General features: G+C 51.1%; 2 protein-coding genes across 8 annotated transcripts; both read left to right on the forward strand.

Annotated features, from left to right (window-relative positions):
• Positions 1–1,484: 1,484 nt before the first annotated feature.
• Positions 1,485–6,680, forward strand: ALKBH6 (alkB homolog 6, nucleotide demethylase). Of its 5 annotated transcripts, none has more exons than XM_020977538.2 (8): positions 1,485–1,613; positions 2,502–2,560; positions 2,766–2,834; positions 3,193–3,253; positions 3,470–3,621; positions 4,336–4,389; positions 6,006–6,128; positions 6,222–6,680. In XM_020977538.2, the coding sequence occupies exons 2-8, from the start codon at positions 2,507–2,509 to the stop codon at positions 6,492–6,494; spliced, it is 786 nt and encodes a 261-aa protein (XP_020833197.1). In that variant the 5' UTR covers positions 1,485–1,613; positions 2,502–2,506; the 3' UTR covers positions 6,495–6,680. The 5 variants fall into 5 exon arrangements, with proteins under 5 accessions (XP_020833197.1, XP_020833194.1, XP_020833202.1 ...); XM_020977535.2 differs by having other exon boundaries at positions 2,505–2,560; XM_020977539.2 differs by lacking the exon at positions 1,485–1,613 and adding an exon at positions 1,973–1,993 and having other exon boundaries at positions 2,505–2,560.
• A 106-nt stretch (positions 6,681–6,786) lies between these two features.
• Positions 6,787–10,217, forward strand: SYNE4 (spectrin repeat containing nuclear envelope family member 4). 3 transcript variants are annotated; one of them, XM_020977673.2, is made up of 6 exons: positions 6,787–7,172; positions 7,431–7,555; positions 7,703–7,773; positions 8,125–8,320; positions 8,538–8,777; positions 9,854–10,217. In XM_020977673.2, the coding sequence occupies exons 4-6, from the start codon at positions 8,138–8,140 to the stop codon at positions 10,145–10,147; spliced, it is 717 nt and encodes a 238-aa protein (XP_020833332.1). In that variant the 5' UTR covers positions 6,787–7,172; positions 7,431–7,555; positions 7,703–7,773; positions 8,125–8,137; the 3' UTR covers positions 10,148–10,217. The 3 variants fall into 3 exon arrangements, with proteins under 3 accessions (XP_020833332.1, XP_020833335.1, XP_020833328.1); XM_020977676.2 differs by having other exon boundaries at positions 6,787–7,011; XM_020977669.2 differs by having other exon boundaries at positions 6,787–7,555.
• Positions 10,218–14,462: the final 4,245 nt, after the last annotated feature.

Consider the following 14,462-nt stretch of genomic DNA (forward strand, 5'->3'; position numbering starts at 1 on the left):
GCCTCAGTTTCTTACACTGTAAAATGGGGATAATAATAGCACCTACCTCCCAGGGGTTGTGGGATTTTTTTTAAACAAGTTGTGTGGGACAGAGACCACCTACCCAAATTAAAAACCACAGTCTTGACAAAAGTGCAAAAAGGAGAAATCTCCTTATTGAATACTTTCTCAAGAAAGGGCACCTCCGTGCTGCCTAAGCTGCCCCAAGAGTACAAGTGCTCTTTGTTTAAGGCAAGATTATATAGACACTAATGCAGCAGCCCATCCTAACCCACTTCCCGTCAGCTCATTGGCTGAGCCTCAGGTGTACAATCTATTCGTGTAAAAACTACTCCAGTAACAGAGAGAACAAAGAGGTATAGAAATTATGTTAGCATGTTCCCCTTTTCAGGGCCTCACAGTTTCAGCAGCCTTTTACCCAAGGTCACATAACTAGCTAGAGGATGAGATAGACAGGATGTTCTTATGGCTCAGGAGTTTAAGAGTAGGGGAGGGGGTCTCGTATTCTGAGGGGTCTTCACTTAGTGTTGGTACACATGTACCACTCAAAAGCAACAAACCAGAACCATTAACAAGGACTAATGACCCTTTGAGGAGGCTTCACTTCTGAGAGATCATCTCTCACAAAGTGAATGTTTGCAAAATACCTGGCACACAGCAGGTGCTTAATGTTTATTGACAGACTGTCTGCTACTGGACTTATCCCAGAGATATGAGTCCTAAAGAGGAGCTTCTATTGCAACCCTTTTAATCTAATTATCAAATATAGTCACTTTATCCACATACCCTATAGCCTATAAATATAAAACAAGAATTACAACGAAACAGGGGGTATTCGTTCCAGAAGTGTTTCTGTTGGAACTCCCTCAAAAATAAAAGATGAGAATGAGACGAATATGATGATGTTGATGACATCATAATCTGGCTGTTACCCAAGGCTTTATTTGTACAACTTTTAACATTTTAATTTTATTCTCATAATAAGGTAATACAGATACTATGATCCTCATTTTACAGATGAGGAAACTGAAGGCTTTCCTTGACATTTGTACACTAAACATATGGCTAGCACCGTTAAGACCACCCGACGTGACGTAAGATGATGTGTCTTTTTTTCCAGATCTTAAAGCTTTCTCATTGGTCCTTGGGCTTGAAGCACAGACACGTGAAGAGAGGGATAGTGGAGGGGGGGGTAAGCTGAGAGGTGCAAGCATGGCGATTGGCCAAGATCTGAACAAAGCCCGCCTCCGTATTCTTTCCATTGACTGACTGAAGAGTAAGGAGAAGGGAGAGGGCAGTTTGGGTTCCCTAGGATTGGACAGTTCTGAGAGGAACCCCGCCTCCTCCATGTTTCATTGGTCAGGCTCTCTGGAACACCGCCTTTCCCTGGGGGGAGAGTAGAGAAGGAGGTGGGGGGGCGGGCCCCGGTAGTATCCAGACACACGATTGGGCAAGAATGTGGCCGCGAACCGTCCATTGGAAAGAACATGTGTCTGTCTCAGAGTCCGGAAGTCGCGAAGGCCGTGTTCGAGACCATTGAGAGAACAACGCGAGGGGTGAAAATAGAATCGAGACAGAAGACCGAACCAATCCGGGCCGCTGGCCGGCTGAGGGTGAGACCCAAGCGGGATGGAGGCCGCGAAGTGGTTTACTAACAGGGAACAAATTAATTGTGGGGATCAGCAGATGAACTCGTCCTAGGAGAGGAGGGAGGGAGTGGGTTGGTGCAAGATTTGTGAGTGAACTTAGTTGAAAGAGGGGTGTACGTCGACCAATGGTTTAGTCCGGGATGGGGGTGGTGGCGAGGAACCGTTTGGTTGAGGAAGGGCGGGGAAAGCGACGAGTGGTTTGGCCCGGGATGGGGTGGCGGCGAAGAATGGTTTGATCCAGGATGGGCGCGGGGGGGGGTGGGGGGGAAGCGGGGAGTGGTTTGGCCCAGGATAGGGGTGGCGGCGAAGGATGGTTTGATCCAGGACGGGGGAAGCGGAGAATGGTTTGGTCCGGGATTGGGGGGGGAGGGCGGAGGTTGGGGGAATGGTCCTGGGATGGATTGGTCCAGGATAGTGGGGCAGGGAGGAGGTTGGAGGGACGGGAAGAAGGGGGAGGGGAGCATTGGTCCAGGAGTGTTGGAGTAGAGAATTAGTTCTAGGTGGGGAAGAATGGATTGGTCCAGAATAGTTGGGGGAGGAGGCAAGGGATATGGGGGACGGGATGGTTTGGAGGGGACTGAGAATGGGTTGGGGAGTTGATCTGGGATGGGAAAGGAATTGAGGGCTGGGGAGAACGGGTTGGTCTGGGTTAATAATGTGGGAGACAGGTCTTGGAATGGGGGAAGGGTTATGGGGGATGAAGAATGGTCCAGGATGGTTGGGGGGAGGGGGTGGAGGAGATAGGATGGGGGCAGGGAATGGGGCCAGTGTTTGAAGGTCACTGGTGGTGGGGGAAGCTGAGAAGGAAATGGAGGGGAGCAACGGTGACCTCTGTTTTCCTGCCTTCCCCAGCAGCAATGGACGAGTTGGATGCGGTGATACCTTCCCTGGAGCCCTTCAGGGTAGAGCAGGTGAGGGAGGAGCCTGAGAAGGGGCAGGCAGGCCCGCTTCCAGGTCAGCCTCACATCTCCGTCTCTCTGTCTCTCTGTCTCTCTGTCTCTCTCTCTCTGTCTCTCTGTCTCTCTCTCTCTCTCTCTCTCTCTCTCTCTCTCTCTCTCTCTCTCTCTCTCTCTCTCTCTCTCTCTCTTTCTCCTTCCCTCTGCCTCCCACACACAGGTTCCACCCATCATCTACTATGTCCCAGATTTCATCTCTGAGCAAGAAGAGACCCAGCTGCTCCGACAGGTGACGGCTGATTCCTGTCTCCAAACTCCTACACTTCAGCTCCTGGTCCCTTTGCTGTTCTTTTATTGTGGAAATCCATCTCCCACCTGTGTGCCTTTGTACAGGCTGCCCACCCCGCGCTCCCTCCCTTCCTTCCACAAGCATTTATTCCTTGAAGGCTCTTCCTGGTCCCCCTGGTTGTTAGCATTCTCTTCTCTCCTCACATTAGTGTGTGTACATATTTGTACTCTCCTTGAGGGCAGGGACAGTTCATAGGTCTCCTTTGTATCTCTGGCCCTTGCACAATGCCTGGCATGTTGTCATTGGATTGGGTCTGGCCAGGGTCATGCTGTGGTCACGCTTTGATCACCCCTGTTAGGTGTATGAGGCTCCAAAGCCCAAATGGACACAGCTTTCTGGGCGGAAATTACAGAACTGGGGTGAGTGCTCCCCTGACCCCCCCCATGAACACACACCCACAGGTGGGATCCGGAGGGAGAGGGTGGGTGTCCGGGGCTCTGGATCTCAACCCTGCCAAGCTACTTGGGCCTCGTCTAGAGGCCTTCTGTGGTCCCAGGAATGGCTGGAGAGACTCCCTTGCTCCCTGGGAGTGACAGGTCACATCCTTCTTCTGCCTCTGCCTTGATCCTCCCCAGGTGGGCTCCCCCACCCAAAGGGGATGGTCCCTGAGCAGCTGCCTCGGTGGCTTCAGCACTGGGTGGATACTGTCTCTAGTCTCGGCCTCTTCGGGGGTGCCCAAGCTAATCATGTGCTGGTGAATGAGTACCGGCCAGGAGAGGGCATCATGGTAAGTCAGAGCCCCTGAACATGTGAGTGTGTAACCTCCTCACACCCAGCCACTGTACCCACAGAGAGGGCATCATGGGAAGTCAGAGCCCCTGAACATGTGAGTGTGTAACCTCCTCACACCCAGCCACTGTACCCACAGAGAGGGCGTCATGGGAAGTCAGAGCCCCTGATTATGAGTGTGTAACCTCACACCCAGCCACTGTACCCACAGAGAGGGCATCATGGGAAGTCAGAGCCCCTGATTATGAGTGTGTAACCTCACACCCAGCCACTGTACCCACAGAGAGGGCATCATGGGAAGTCAGAGCCCCTGAACATGTGAGTGTGTAACCTCCTCACACCCAGCCACTGTACCCACAGAGAGGGCATCATGGGAAGTCAGAGCCCCTGATTATGAGTGTGTAACCTCACACCCAGCCACTGTACCCACAGAGAGGGCATCATGGGAAGTCAGATCCCCTGAATATATGAGTGTGTAACCTCACACCCAGCCACTGTACCCACAGAGAGGGCATCATGGGAAGTCAGAGCCCCTGATTATGAGTGTGTAACCTCACACCCAGCCACTGTACCCACAGAGAGGGCATCATGGGAAGTCAGAGCCCCTGATTATGAGTGTGTAACCTCACACCCAGCCACTGTACCCGCAGAGAGGGCACTATGGGAAGTCAGAGCCCCTGATCATATGAATGTGTAACCTTCTCGCACCCAGCCACTGTACTCACAGAGAGGGCATCATGGGAAGTCAGAGCCCCTGAATACACAGGTGTGTAATCTTCTTTGTACCCTCAGACAGTGGATCTCCTGACACCCTCTCCAGTGGGCATCCTCCAGGCCAGGTCTGCACAACCTGGGGCCAGCTTACAGCCGGAGGGCCACTTGCAGTAGGCCAAAAGATTTCCTCTTCATGCAAAGGATGTTTTCCTCTACATTTTCCGAGTGCTGCAAGTGACCTGAGGGCCCAGGTTGTGCAGGCCTGCCCCAGGCGCTCTCCAGACACCATCCTGGGGAGCTGCCATATCTGGGAGGGAATGAAAAGGTCAGACGGGCTGCACATCAGGGGCTCATCTTCATTGAGTTGATTCCAGTCCAGGGAGTGGATGAAAGAGAAGAAAGCCCCTAATGAAGCCTCCAACCTAGGGGGTGTAGGAGGAGAACTGAGAACCAGGGGAAGGTCCAAAGAGCAGAACTAGGGGAAGTGCTGGGGCATCTCTACTCAGCCGAGGGTGGAGAAGAATCTGGAAGGAGGAAGTAATCCTTAGGGTCAGGCCCTAAAGAAATGCCTAAGAGCTTAGTTAAAAGGGGATGGGGTGATTAGGTGACCTTTGAGAGTTGACTTCCAGGAGAGGGATGGGGGCCGGAAGGCAGATCCTAGGGGGATCAGAGGAGTCAGTGGTGGAGAAGTCAGCTGGGAGGGGAGGGAGAAGAAGGCTCCAGAGCCCGGGGAGGGTCTTCTGTTTTAGGCTTGGGAGACAGGGCTGCGATCTTAGGCTGAAGGGAAGGAACCGGAGGGACTGAAGGTGCCAGAGACAGGAGGTGACTGACAGGGCTGTGGCTGGAGCTACGGAGAGCCTGGACAGAGACCAAGAGACAGAAAGCCCTCTGGGCACCAGTGGAATGCCCACTCCTGGAGGGCAAGGCCTGTTAAAAAATGACACCTTACATGTAGTAACTTCTTTGATTCTCACAACAACCCAGGGAGGGAGATGCTCTTATGATCCTAGCTCTACAGATGGAGAAACCAAGGCACAGACCAGTTAAGTGATCACACAGTAATCATCTGAGGCAGGATTTGAACTCGGCTCTTCCTGACTGCCCACTGTGCCACCTAGCTGAAGAGTGGGCAGGGGAACAAGGAAGAACCTCTGGTTCTGGCCAGAGAGGACACTAGGAGTTCTGAATCTTGGGGTGCAGCTTCAGAGAGTGATAGTGAGGGCTTGGGGGGACCAGCTGGCTGGGGTGGAGTGCCAAGGAGACCCAGGAAATGTGAGGCCTGAATTGAAATCCCCAAAGCTGACGGGGGGCAGGAGGTCTGGGCGAGGCTGGCCAGGAAGATGTTGAGGCAGATGTATGCCCAAGTCATGGAGTGGTCAGATCAGTAGAGAGGCGGGGGGCATGGAGGTCAGAGGAGAGACTGTCCAGGGCTGTCAGCATCCTGTGGAGCAAGAAGAGAGGCCCTGAATGTGCCCTCCCCAGGTGTTCCCCTCGGGGAAGCCTCAGACATCCTCCCTGAATATGCTCGGAGTGCCCCTCCCATCCCAACATACCCACTGTGTGCTCCGTAGTTATTCCTGTAAGTGCCCTCCAGATAGACTTGCCCCCACCTGCAGGGTCTGAGGTCTGGGTCATGAGTTCCCTACTGTGGCTCTGCCTACCCCCTAGCCCCATGAGGATGGCCCTCTGTACTACCCGACGGTCAGCACCATCAGCCTGGGCTCCCACACCATCCTGGATATGTACCTGCCCCGAGGGCCTGAGTTGGAGAAGGACCTGCGTGAGGAGCAGGTGAGGGGCCAGCGAAGGGAGGGGGTTGGGACCCTCTGGAGCCCGCCAGGCCTGACGGGCGCAGCCTCCACCCTTGCCCTTTCTTCTCTCCAGCCCCAGCCTCTCCCCAAGTTCTCGCTGCTAGTGGAGCCTCGAAGCCTCCTGGTCCTCCGAGGTGAAGCTTACACTCACCTTCTCCATGGCATCCGCCCCACGCTGATAGACTCTCTGACTGAGACCCCTGTGGCCAATGCTGCTGCCTGCCCCTCAGCCCAGCCTGACGCCCTGCTGCCCCGGGGCACACGCATCTCCCTCACTATTCGAAGGGTCCCTCGAGTGCTCCGGACCAGCCTCTTGCTGAGCAAGAAATCCCTAAGCACCAAGTGAACCCAGGGATCTCCCGGCACCAAGAAGCCAGCTCATCATACAACTTTTCCTGTCTGCCTCAAGACTCCTGGCTCTGAGTCAGCAGAAAGAATTTAGGGAGAAAACAGCCCCATCCCAGTCACTGGGGAGATGATTCTGCCTGCCAAGTTCCCATCCTGGTTCAGGAATAAACTACAATTACCTCGAGCTTTTAGATTTATTGGGGGGTGGAGACCTTTATCCCTGCAGAGGCGGGGTTGGCAGCAAGTGCAGGTATCCTGAAGGAGGCTGGCACGGGGAGGTGGGCAAGATGCCTGCAGAGGCTGGGGTGGGGGGCAGACACCTGGTCACTGACAGAGGAGGCAGAGGCTGGGGGTGGAGGAGACCAGACACCTGGTCACTGAGGGAGGAGGCAGAGGCTGGGGGTGGGGCAGACACCTGGTCACTGAGGGAGGATGTAGAGCCTGGGGTAGGGGGGACCGAGAGCTTGAGTCCCTGCAGGAAGTGGACCTCAAGATCCCCAGGAGCCAGAGGGAAGGTCAGTCTTCAGGAGTGAAGGGGTTAACTTGCCCAAGCGTCACCTGAGCTGGGCATCGAGTTTCCTGGTGCTGGTTCCACCCCAGTTCGGGGGAGGGGAAGGGGAAGGGGAAGGGGAAGGGAAAGGTCTCAGGCCTCCCTGAGGAGACACCCCCGTCCTGGGTGAGACTGGAGATCCCTGTGAAGGGGCTGGTCCTTTTCCTTGGAGGATAGAAAGTTGGGAGATAGGATGCTTGGGTCCCAGGCGGGGGCACCTAGCAAGAAATGCCCCACCCCCTTCCAGCCCCCGTCCCTGTAGGTCCCAGGTGTCATCAGGGACCCTGGCAGCTGCCCCTCGGGAGGCTGGCACCCAGAATCCCAATTCTTTCCCCCTTAACTCTTGTATCCAAATTCCCCTTCTCGCTTCCTCCTCCCCGCCAGGCCCTCGAGGCCCCTCCTGGACCTGGACACCCTGAACCTTCCCACTGCCGCTCCCTGCAGCAGATGCCTGGACCTTGGCCCCTGCCGGGAGTAGCTGCTGGTCCTACCTGACGCTGCAGCTGCAGGTATGGTGGGGAGGGAGAAGAGGAGGAGATTGGCAAGCCGGCTTTCAGGTGGGAAGGTTTCGGGGAGAGGCTTGGGAGGGAAAGTCTAGGAAAACTTACAGAACTGGACTCCAGGGGGAGGATGGTGGATCTGTGCTGTGCCCTCAGGGTCCTTGGAGGAGATCTCCACACCTGTGACTGGCCTAGCTGGGACAAGAGGCTGACACCTGAGTCCATGAGTGGGTACCCCCAAACCCTGAGGGTGCAGGGGATGGGACCTAGACCTTTGGGCCTCCTGAGGGTTGGTTTAGGGACTACTGCTGCATACCTGGGTCCTCATGGGAGGAGATGGAGGCCTGGCCACTGGGGTTCTAGGAGAGTTGTGAGGGTGCTGCCCACTTGGGTCCCTGAGGGGATGGCAGCCTGTTCCAGATAAGGAAGAGAGGGGCTGGTGGTCCCAGACACCTGGGTGCCTGAGATGGTGGGCCAAGCCTATCCTGGAAGCGTGGGCCCATGTAGAGGTGCCAGCTGACCGGGGTCTCTCAGGATTGGGGGGAAGGACTGGTCTCTAGGAACTGGGTTCCCCCTAGGCCTTCCTGGTTAATGATCAGCCAGAAGCAGAGCAGGCCAGGGTCCTGCTGGTGTCGGGGGGAGGGTCCGATGCGAAGGAGAGAACCCTGGAGCACAGCCACCCTTGAGGAGGGCGGGCCGGCCCCAACTGCCCACTATGAGGGCATCTTCCGACGCCTCAGTCGGCATCGTGGCCGATTGATTGCCTACAGCCTGGTACGGACCACTGAGGCTCTAGTGCCTCCCCTCAGTCAGCTGTGATCCCTGACAGCTCTTTAACCTTGACCCCTCTCTGATCCCGGCCCTTCCAAATGTAACCCACTGGGACCCTGTCCCTGTTGACTCTTAGCATCATCTGCTTATGCCCTCCCCCTCCCCACTATAGCCATCTGTGATTCCCCCAGCCCCTCTGATCCTTGACCTCTGCTTCCAGGTGTTTGAGGACCCTGCCTCAATCCAGGAGCCAGACTCAGATACTGACTCAGATGGGCCTGGGCCTGGCCCAAGGGTTGGGATTGGGAGAGAGAGGGGTGGTCCCCCGCTGGAAGGTCCCACAGCCGAGCTGGAATGGGACCCCACTGGGGATGTGGGGTGGCTGGGTGCCCTCAGGAGCAGGAGAGTCTGGACACCGGGGTCTCCCTGTGAAGTGTGTGGACGTGCTGAGCCCCTGGCGGTGAGTGAGAGCTGGGCCGGGGCAGGGGCGGGGTGGTGGCCTCTCTCCGTCTCAGGAGTGTGGCCTTGGAGGGCCAGGGCCAGGGTCTGGGGCACACAGCATCAGAGGATGGGGAACGGGGCTTAGGGGTCCAGACTTCAGGACGGGTTCTTCTGGCTCAGCTCGGATACCCCACCCCTGAGAGAGTTTGCTGTCTTTTAGAACGGCCTCATGCAATGTCTGCCTCTCTCCAGTCTTGTCTCCTTCCCTTTGTCTCTGATGACCCTCCCCAGGGAGACCTTTGTCTCTCCCATAATCCTCCTGTGATGCCTTTCTATCTGTCTTTCCTGGGAGCCCCGTCCCCAGCTTTCTGATCCCCTGAGTCTCTGTCTCCGTGTCTGTCTGTCCTCTCTTCCTCTCCGACATTTGTTCCACTGTCTTTCTGTGGCTCTCCCTGGCCCTTCCCATATCTATCTCATGCAGGGGTGGGAGTGGTGGAGAATGGGGAAGAAAGAAGAGGGGAAAGAGACAGAAACAGAGAGAGGATGAGAGAGACAGAGGGAGACAGAGAGAGAGGGAGACAGAAACAGAGAGAGAGGGAGACAGAGAGAGAATGAGAGACAGAAACAGAGAGGGAGACAGAGAGACAGAATGAGAGACAGAGAATGAGAGACAGAAACAGACAGAGGGAGACAGAGAGACACAGAATGAGAGACAGAGAGAATGAGAGAGACGGAGACAGAAAGAGACAGAGAGGGAGATAGAGAGACACAGAATCAGAGACAGAGAATAAGAGAGACAGAGGGAGACAGAGAATGAGAGACAGAGAGAGAATGAGAGAGACAGAGAGAGAGAAGACGGCCTGGAGAAAGACTCTTAGAAGATCACTAGAGATTCAGGGGGAGAAGGGGAGGGCTGCCCTTGGGGAGCCCACATCTGTCTCTGCCATGTTGGGTGTCATCTCTCATTTCGTCTCTGATCCTGCACTGGGGGGGAGTGGGGATGCCAGTGATCTGACCCTTGGCCTGACACGCTCGGGGGCTCTGGACTGCGGAGAAGTCTTTCTGGATTTTCAGCTTCTGCACTTTTTGCTGCAGGTGTGGTCCCACAGGCCGTGGGGCCCCTCCCGGTCTTCTTTCCACACTCAGGACAGGGAGCAACCAAGCCTCCGAAACGTGACTGTGCAGATCCCTCTGGGCTCTGGGGGTCATAAGGAGGGGGGAGCTCGGCCCCGCTGGACCCGCCGGACCCTACTCTTCCTGCTGCTTCTGCTCCTGCTGGGGGTCGCATGTCTTCTCCCGCCCCCCGGGGGGCCTCACTGCCCCCCTCCTCGGCTCCGTGGGCCCTTGCACCTCGTCCTCAACTACGTCAACGGCCCTCCCCCAACCTGAGCCCCCGAGGGTCTTCTGAGGAGACCTCCTTTTCTTCCTCTGGATCCCTGGAATAAATGTTGAAAACCCAGCTTCCTGTAGAGTTCTTGGTATGTGAGGTTTCTACCTCTCCTCCTGACGCTTCCTGGCTCTGGCCACCTTCCAGGTGGACAATCCCTGCTTCCGTGCTGATAGGAAGGAGCCAGAAGGGCCGGGCCCAGAGGATACTCGTTCACTTTCAGAGGGGCCTTCTGGAGCCAGCGTTGCTCCTGGCTCACCCACCCACCTCCAGTCTGTGCCCCAGTGACACTTGTGTCCTCAGTGTGCATGCGCACACACACACACACACACACACACATACACACACACACACCCTGTAGGGATGGACACACTGCAGCCAGTGGGGCGCTCACACTAACCACATTTTGCGTCCTTGGTCAGGTTTGAGGCTTCCAGGGGCTGTGTGTGTATTATTACTCCAGGGCCCCTCAGTCACACGGCACTCACCCAGTAGCAGAGCTGGGCTCAGACTCTGGGCTGCTGATCTCAAGAACCACAGAGCCACCTTCTTCCTTCTACTGAGACCCCCTACTACGGCCAGCCAGCACCTCAGGAGCCTTGTTTGTGGACCTCGGGGTCAGTCCAGTAGAGTGGATGAGATTTACTGAAGGGAGACTGTTTGGAATTTGAGTGGACTTGGAATTAGGAGGGCCTGGGTTCAAATCCCACCTCAGACACATTTGTATAACCTTGGGTATGTCACTTGGACTCTGTGCCTCAGTTTCCTCATCTGCAAAATGGGCGGTTGGACTTGATGAACTCTTAAAACACGTTTTAGTTCTACATCTGAGATCTTTTATAGACATACCTGTCCACTGTGTGGCCCACTGCTCAGAGGATGCTAAGGAACCCAACCCAGGAGGGTCCTGGTTATATTATATTCTGCTGCTCCCATCAATGCAGGTGTCTGTGCTAGCCTGGGACCAGGCACTGGGACTGTTTGAACTTCAAAAACTCCAAAATGGCTGTGCCCTTCATATTAGCCCATAAAGTCCTTGTCAAGAGTGCCTTTTTAAATAATGGGGTTTTTCGTTTTTATATATTTACATATATTCAACATCTTGTCTCTATGTGTTAATCTACCTGATAGATCCATAAGCATTTATTAAGCACCTAGTGTGTGCCAGGGCATAGGAGCTGCAATGCACCTACTGCATTTCTGTGTACAGGCACAAGATCAGTTTATCCTTCTTTATGCTAACTAATGTGATGTGTGATGTATAAAAAGTTGGAGTGACATAGCTTCTGGGTAATTAATCATTTTATCATGCTAGCAGATAATTAATAAAAGGGGTCAGTGGCACTCTCGAATGCCAAAGACCCCTCATGGAACCCACTCGATGCTTATATGCCATTGGAAGAGTGGGTGTTCCTGAAGGACTCTGACTGGTTAACAATTAATGAGAAGAATGAATATTATAATGAGAGGTAGATTTATTCTGACGAGGAGCTGGGGCACAGACTTTGATCACTCAGTTTTGGACAGAGACATCTCTCGACCGGGCAACCCCGCATAGGGCAATCTAGAGAAAAGGGGGTCCATCATTTGTACTTTCTATGAGACCCCACTAGGAACAAACCACGAACCTAATTTCCTAGGGCTACCCAGTAAGCATAGCTCCTACCAGTCCTCAATGAGAAGGTTCTCTCTTGGCCCACCTGGAACAGTGTGTCTCCCTCCCTGAAGATGGCGGCCTGGAGGGTCTGCAGATCTTTGCCAGCCAATCAGTACTGCCTGAAAGCAAACATGGGGATGCTTGAGTCTCAAGCAGAGAAACACAGGGGTCAGAAGAGGAAGGGTCTTTGGTGGATTTCCAACAGTGCTAGCTATGGACATTAGCTGGTTAAACTCAAATTCTGACTGGTGATCGATTACCTAAGCTTATGGTGAAAGGAAAATATGCATCAAAGGTTACATCATTAGCAAGCGTTTTATTAGCTGTTTACCAGATCTGGGGAATACATCTCATTAATGTTTTACTAACTATGGTGAACATATGTCATTAATAGTTGTTTATCAAATTTGGGGCACATAGGCCATTATCAAGCTATACCCCTTAAGTCATCTTATTACAGAAAAGCAACTTCCATAATAATTAGTAATTGGCCAAATGGTAAAAGAGGTACACAACTTTACTGAAGAAAATAACTCCTTAAAAATTAGAATTAGTCAAGTGGGAGCTAATGACTCCATGAGACATCATGAAATAATAAAGTCAAAAGACTAAAAAAAATAGAAGAAAATGTAAAGTATCTCATAGGAAAAATAACTGTCCTGGAAAATAAGTTAAGGAAAGATGATTTAAGAATTATTGGAGTACTTGAAAGCCACAATCAAAAAAAGAACCTAGCTACCATATTTCAGGAAATTATAAAGGAAAAGTTCTCAGATATCTTAGAACCAAATTACCAGTATCAAAAATGGAAAGGGTGAAAGCACAATCATTGAGGATGAAATTAAGGCAATTATTAGGAGCTTTGTTGTCCAATTACATGCCAACAAAACTGACAATCTAAATGAAATAGGTGAATATTTAAAAAAAAAACATAAATTGCCCAGATTAATAGAAGAAGAAGTATAAAACTTAAACAATTCTATCTTTAAAAAAAATAAACTGAACAAGCCATAACTATGCTTCCTAGGGAAAAAAAAAATCCAGGACTTCATGGATTTACAAGTGAATTCTACCAAACATTTGAAGAACAATTAATTCTAATATTATTTCCAAATTAATTCCAAACTATTTGAAAAAATAGGTAAAGAAAGAGTTCTACCAAATTCTTCCTAAGACAAAGGTGGGAACCTGCAGCCTCGAGGCCACATGTAGTCTTTTGACTGAATCCAAACTTCCCAGAACAAATCCCCTTAATAAGAGGATTTGTTCTGTAAAACTTAAAACTCAGTCAAAAGGCCACACTCAAGGACCTAGAGGCCACATGTGGCCTCGAGGCTGCAGGTTCTGCACCGCTGTCCTGAATCATAAATATAGTTTTGACTCCTAAGCCAGGGAGAATAAAAACAGAGAAAGAAAACTAGACTAATTTCTTTAAAATGCAAAATTTTTAAACAAAATACTTGGCAAGATCATACATTATGATCAGTTGGGATTTACATCAGAAATGCAGGACTAGTTCAATACTAAGAAAACTATCAGAGTAATTCACTATATCTATAACAAAAACAACAGCGGGAAGAGATTGAAAGAGAAATTCCGTTTAAAATAACTGAAGACAGTATAAAATATTTGGGAGTCTACCTGCCAAGATACACACAGGAACTATATTAACACAACTGTAAAGCACTTTTCACACAAATGAAGACAGATCTAAACAGCTGGAGAAATGTTCATTGTTCAAGGATAGGCCAAGCCAGTATAATAAAAATGACAATACCAACTAAATTAATTTACTTATTCAATGCCAAACTACCAAAGAATTATTTTATAGAGCTAGAAAAAATAATTTTAAAAATCATCTGGAGGGATAAAAGGTCAATATCAAGGGAACCAATGGCGAAAAAAATTAAAGGGAGGAGGTCAAGTAGAACCAGATCTCAAACTATATTACTAAGCAGTAATCATCATAGCAATCTGGTACTGGCTAAGAAATAGAGCAGATGATCAATGGTATAGATTAGGCACACAAAAATGACCACAGTTGGATACATCTAAAGATCCCAGCTATTGGGGCAAGGATTCACTATTTGACAAAAATTGCTGGGAAAACTGGAAAGCAGTCTGGCAGAAACTAGGCATAAAGCAATACTAGCACCTATCTCTCAGGGTTATTATGAGGATCAAATGTGATGATTATTGTAAAGGGTTTATCACAGTGCCTGGCACATAGCAGGCACTATGGAAATATTAACTATTATTAGTTATTATTATACCAAGATAAGTTAAAAATGGGTTCATGATTTAGATTTAAAGCATAAGCAAATTAGGGGAGTATGGAAATATCATTTGTCAGATCTATGGATAGGGGAAGAGTTTATGATCAAACAAGAAATGGAGTCACGGGAGGTAAAATGGATACTTTTGATTACATTACCTTAATATGGTTTTGCCCAAACAAAACCAAGGCAGCAAGGAAGAAAGACACGGGGGGAAAATTTTTTACATCAAGTTTCTCTAATAAAAGTTTCATTTCTCAAATATGTAGGGAACTGAGCCATATTTTTTTAAAAATTTTATTAATTTATTTTGATTTATCAATAATCACTTCCATATGCTTTTGAGTTGAAAATTTTTCTCCCCCTTCCTTCCCCCCTCCCTCC

Source organism: Phascolarctos cinereus, unplaced genomic scaffold (genome assembly GCF_003287225.1).
Source record: "Phascolarctos cinereus isolate Bilbo 61053 unplaced genomic scaffold, phaCin_HiC Scaffold_726;HRSCAF=1367, whole genome shotgun sequence".
NCBI lineage: Eukaryota > Metazoa > Chordata > Mammalia > Diprotodontia > Phascolarctidae > Phascolarctos > Phascolarctos cinereus.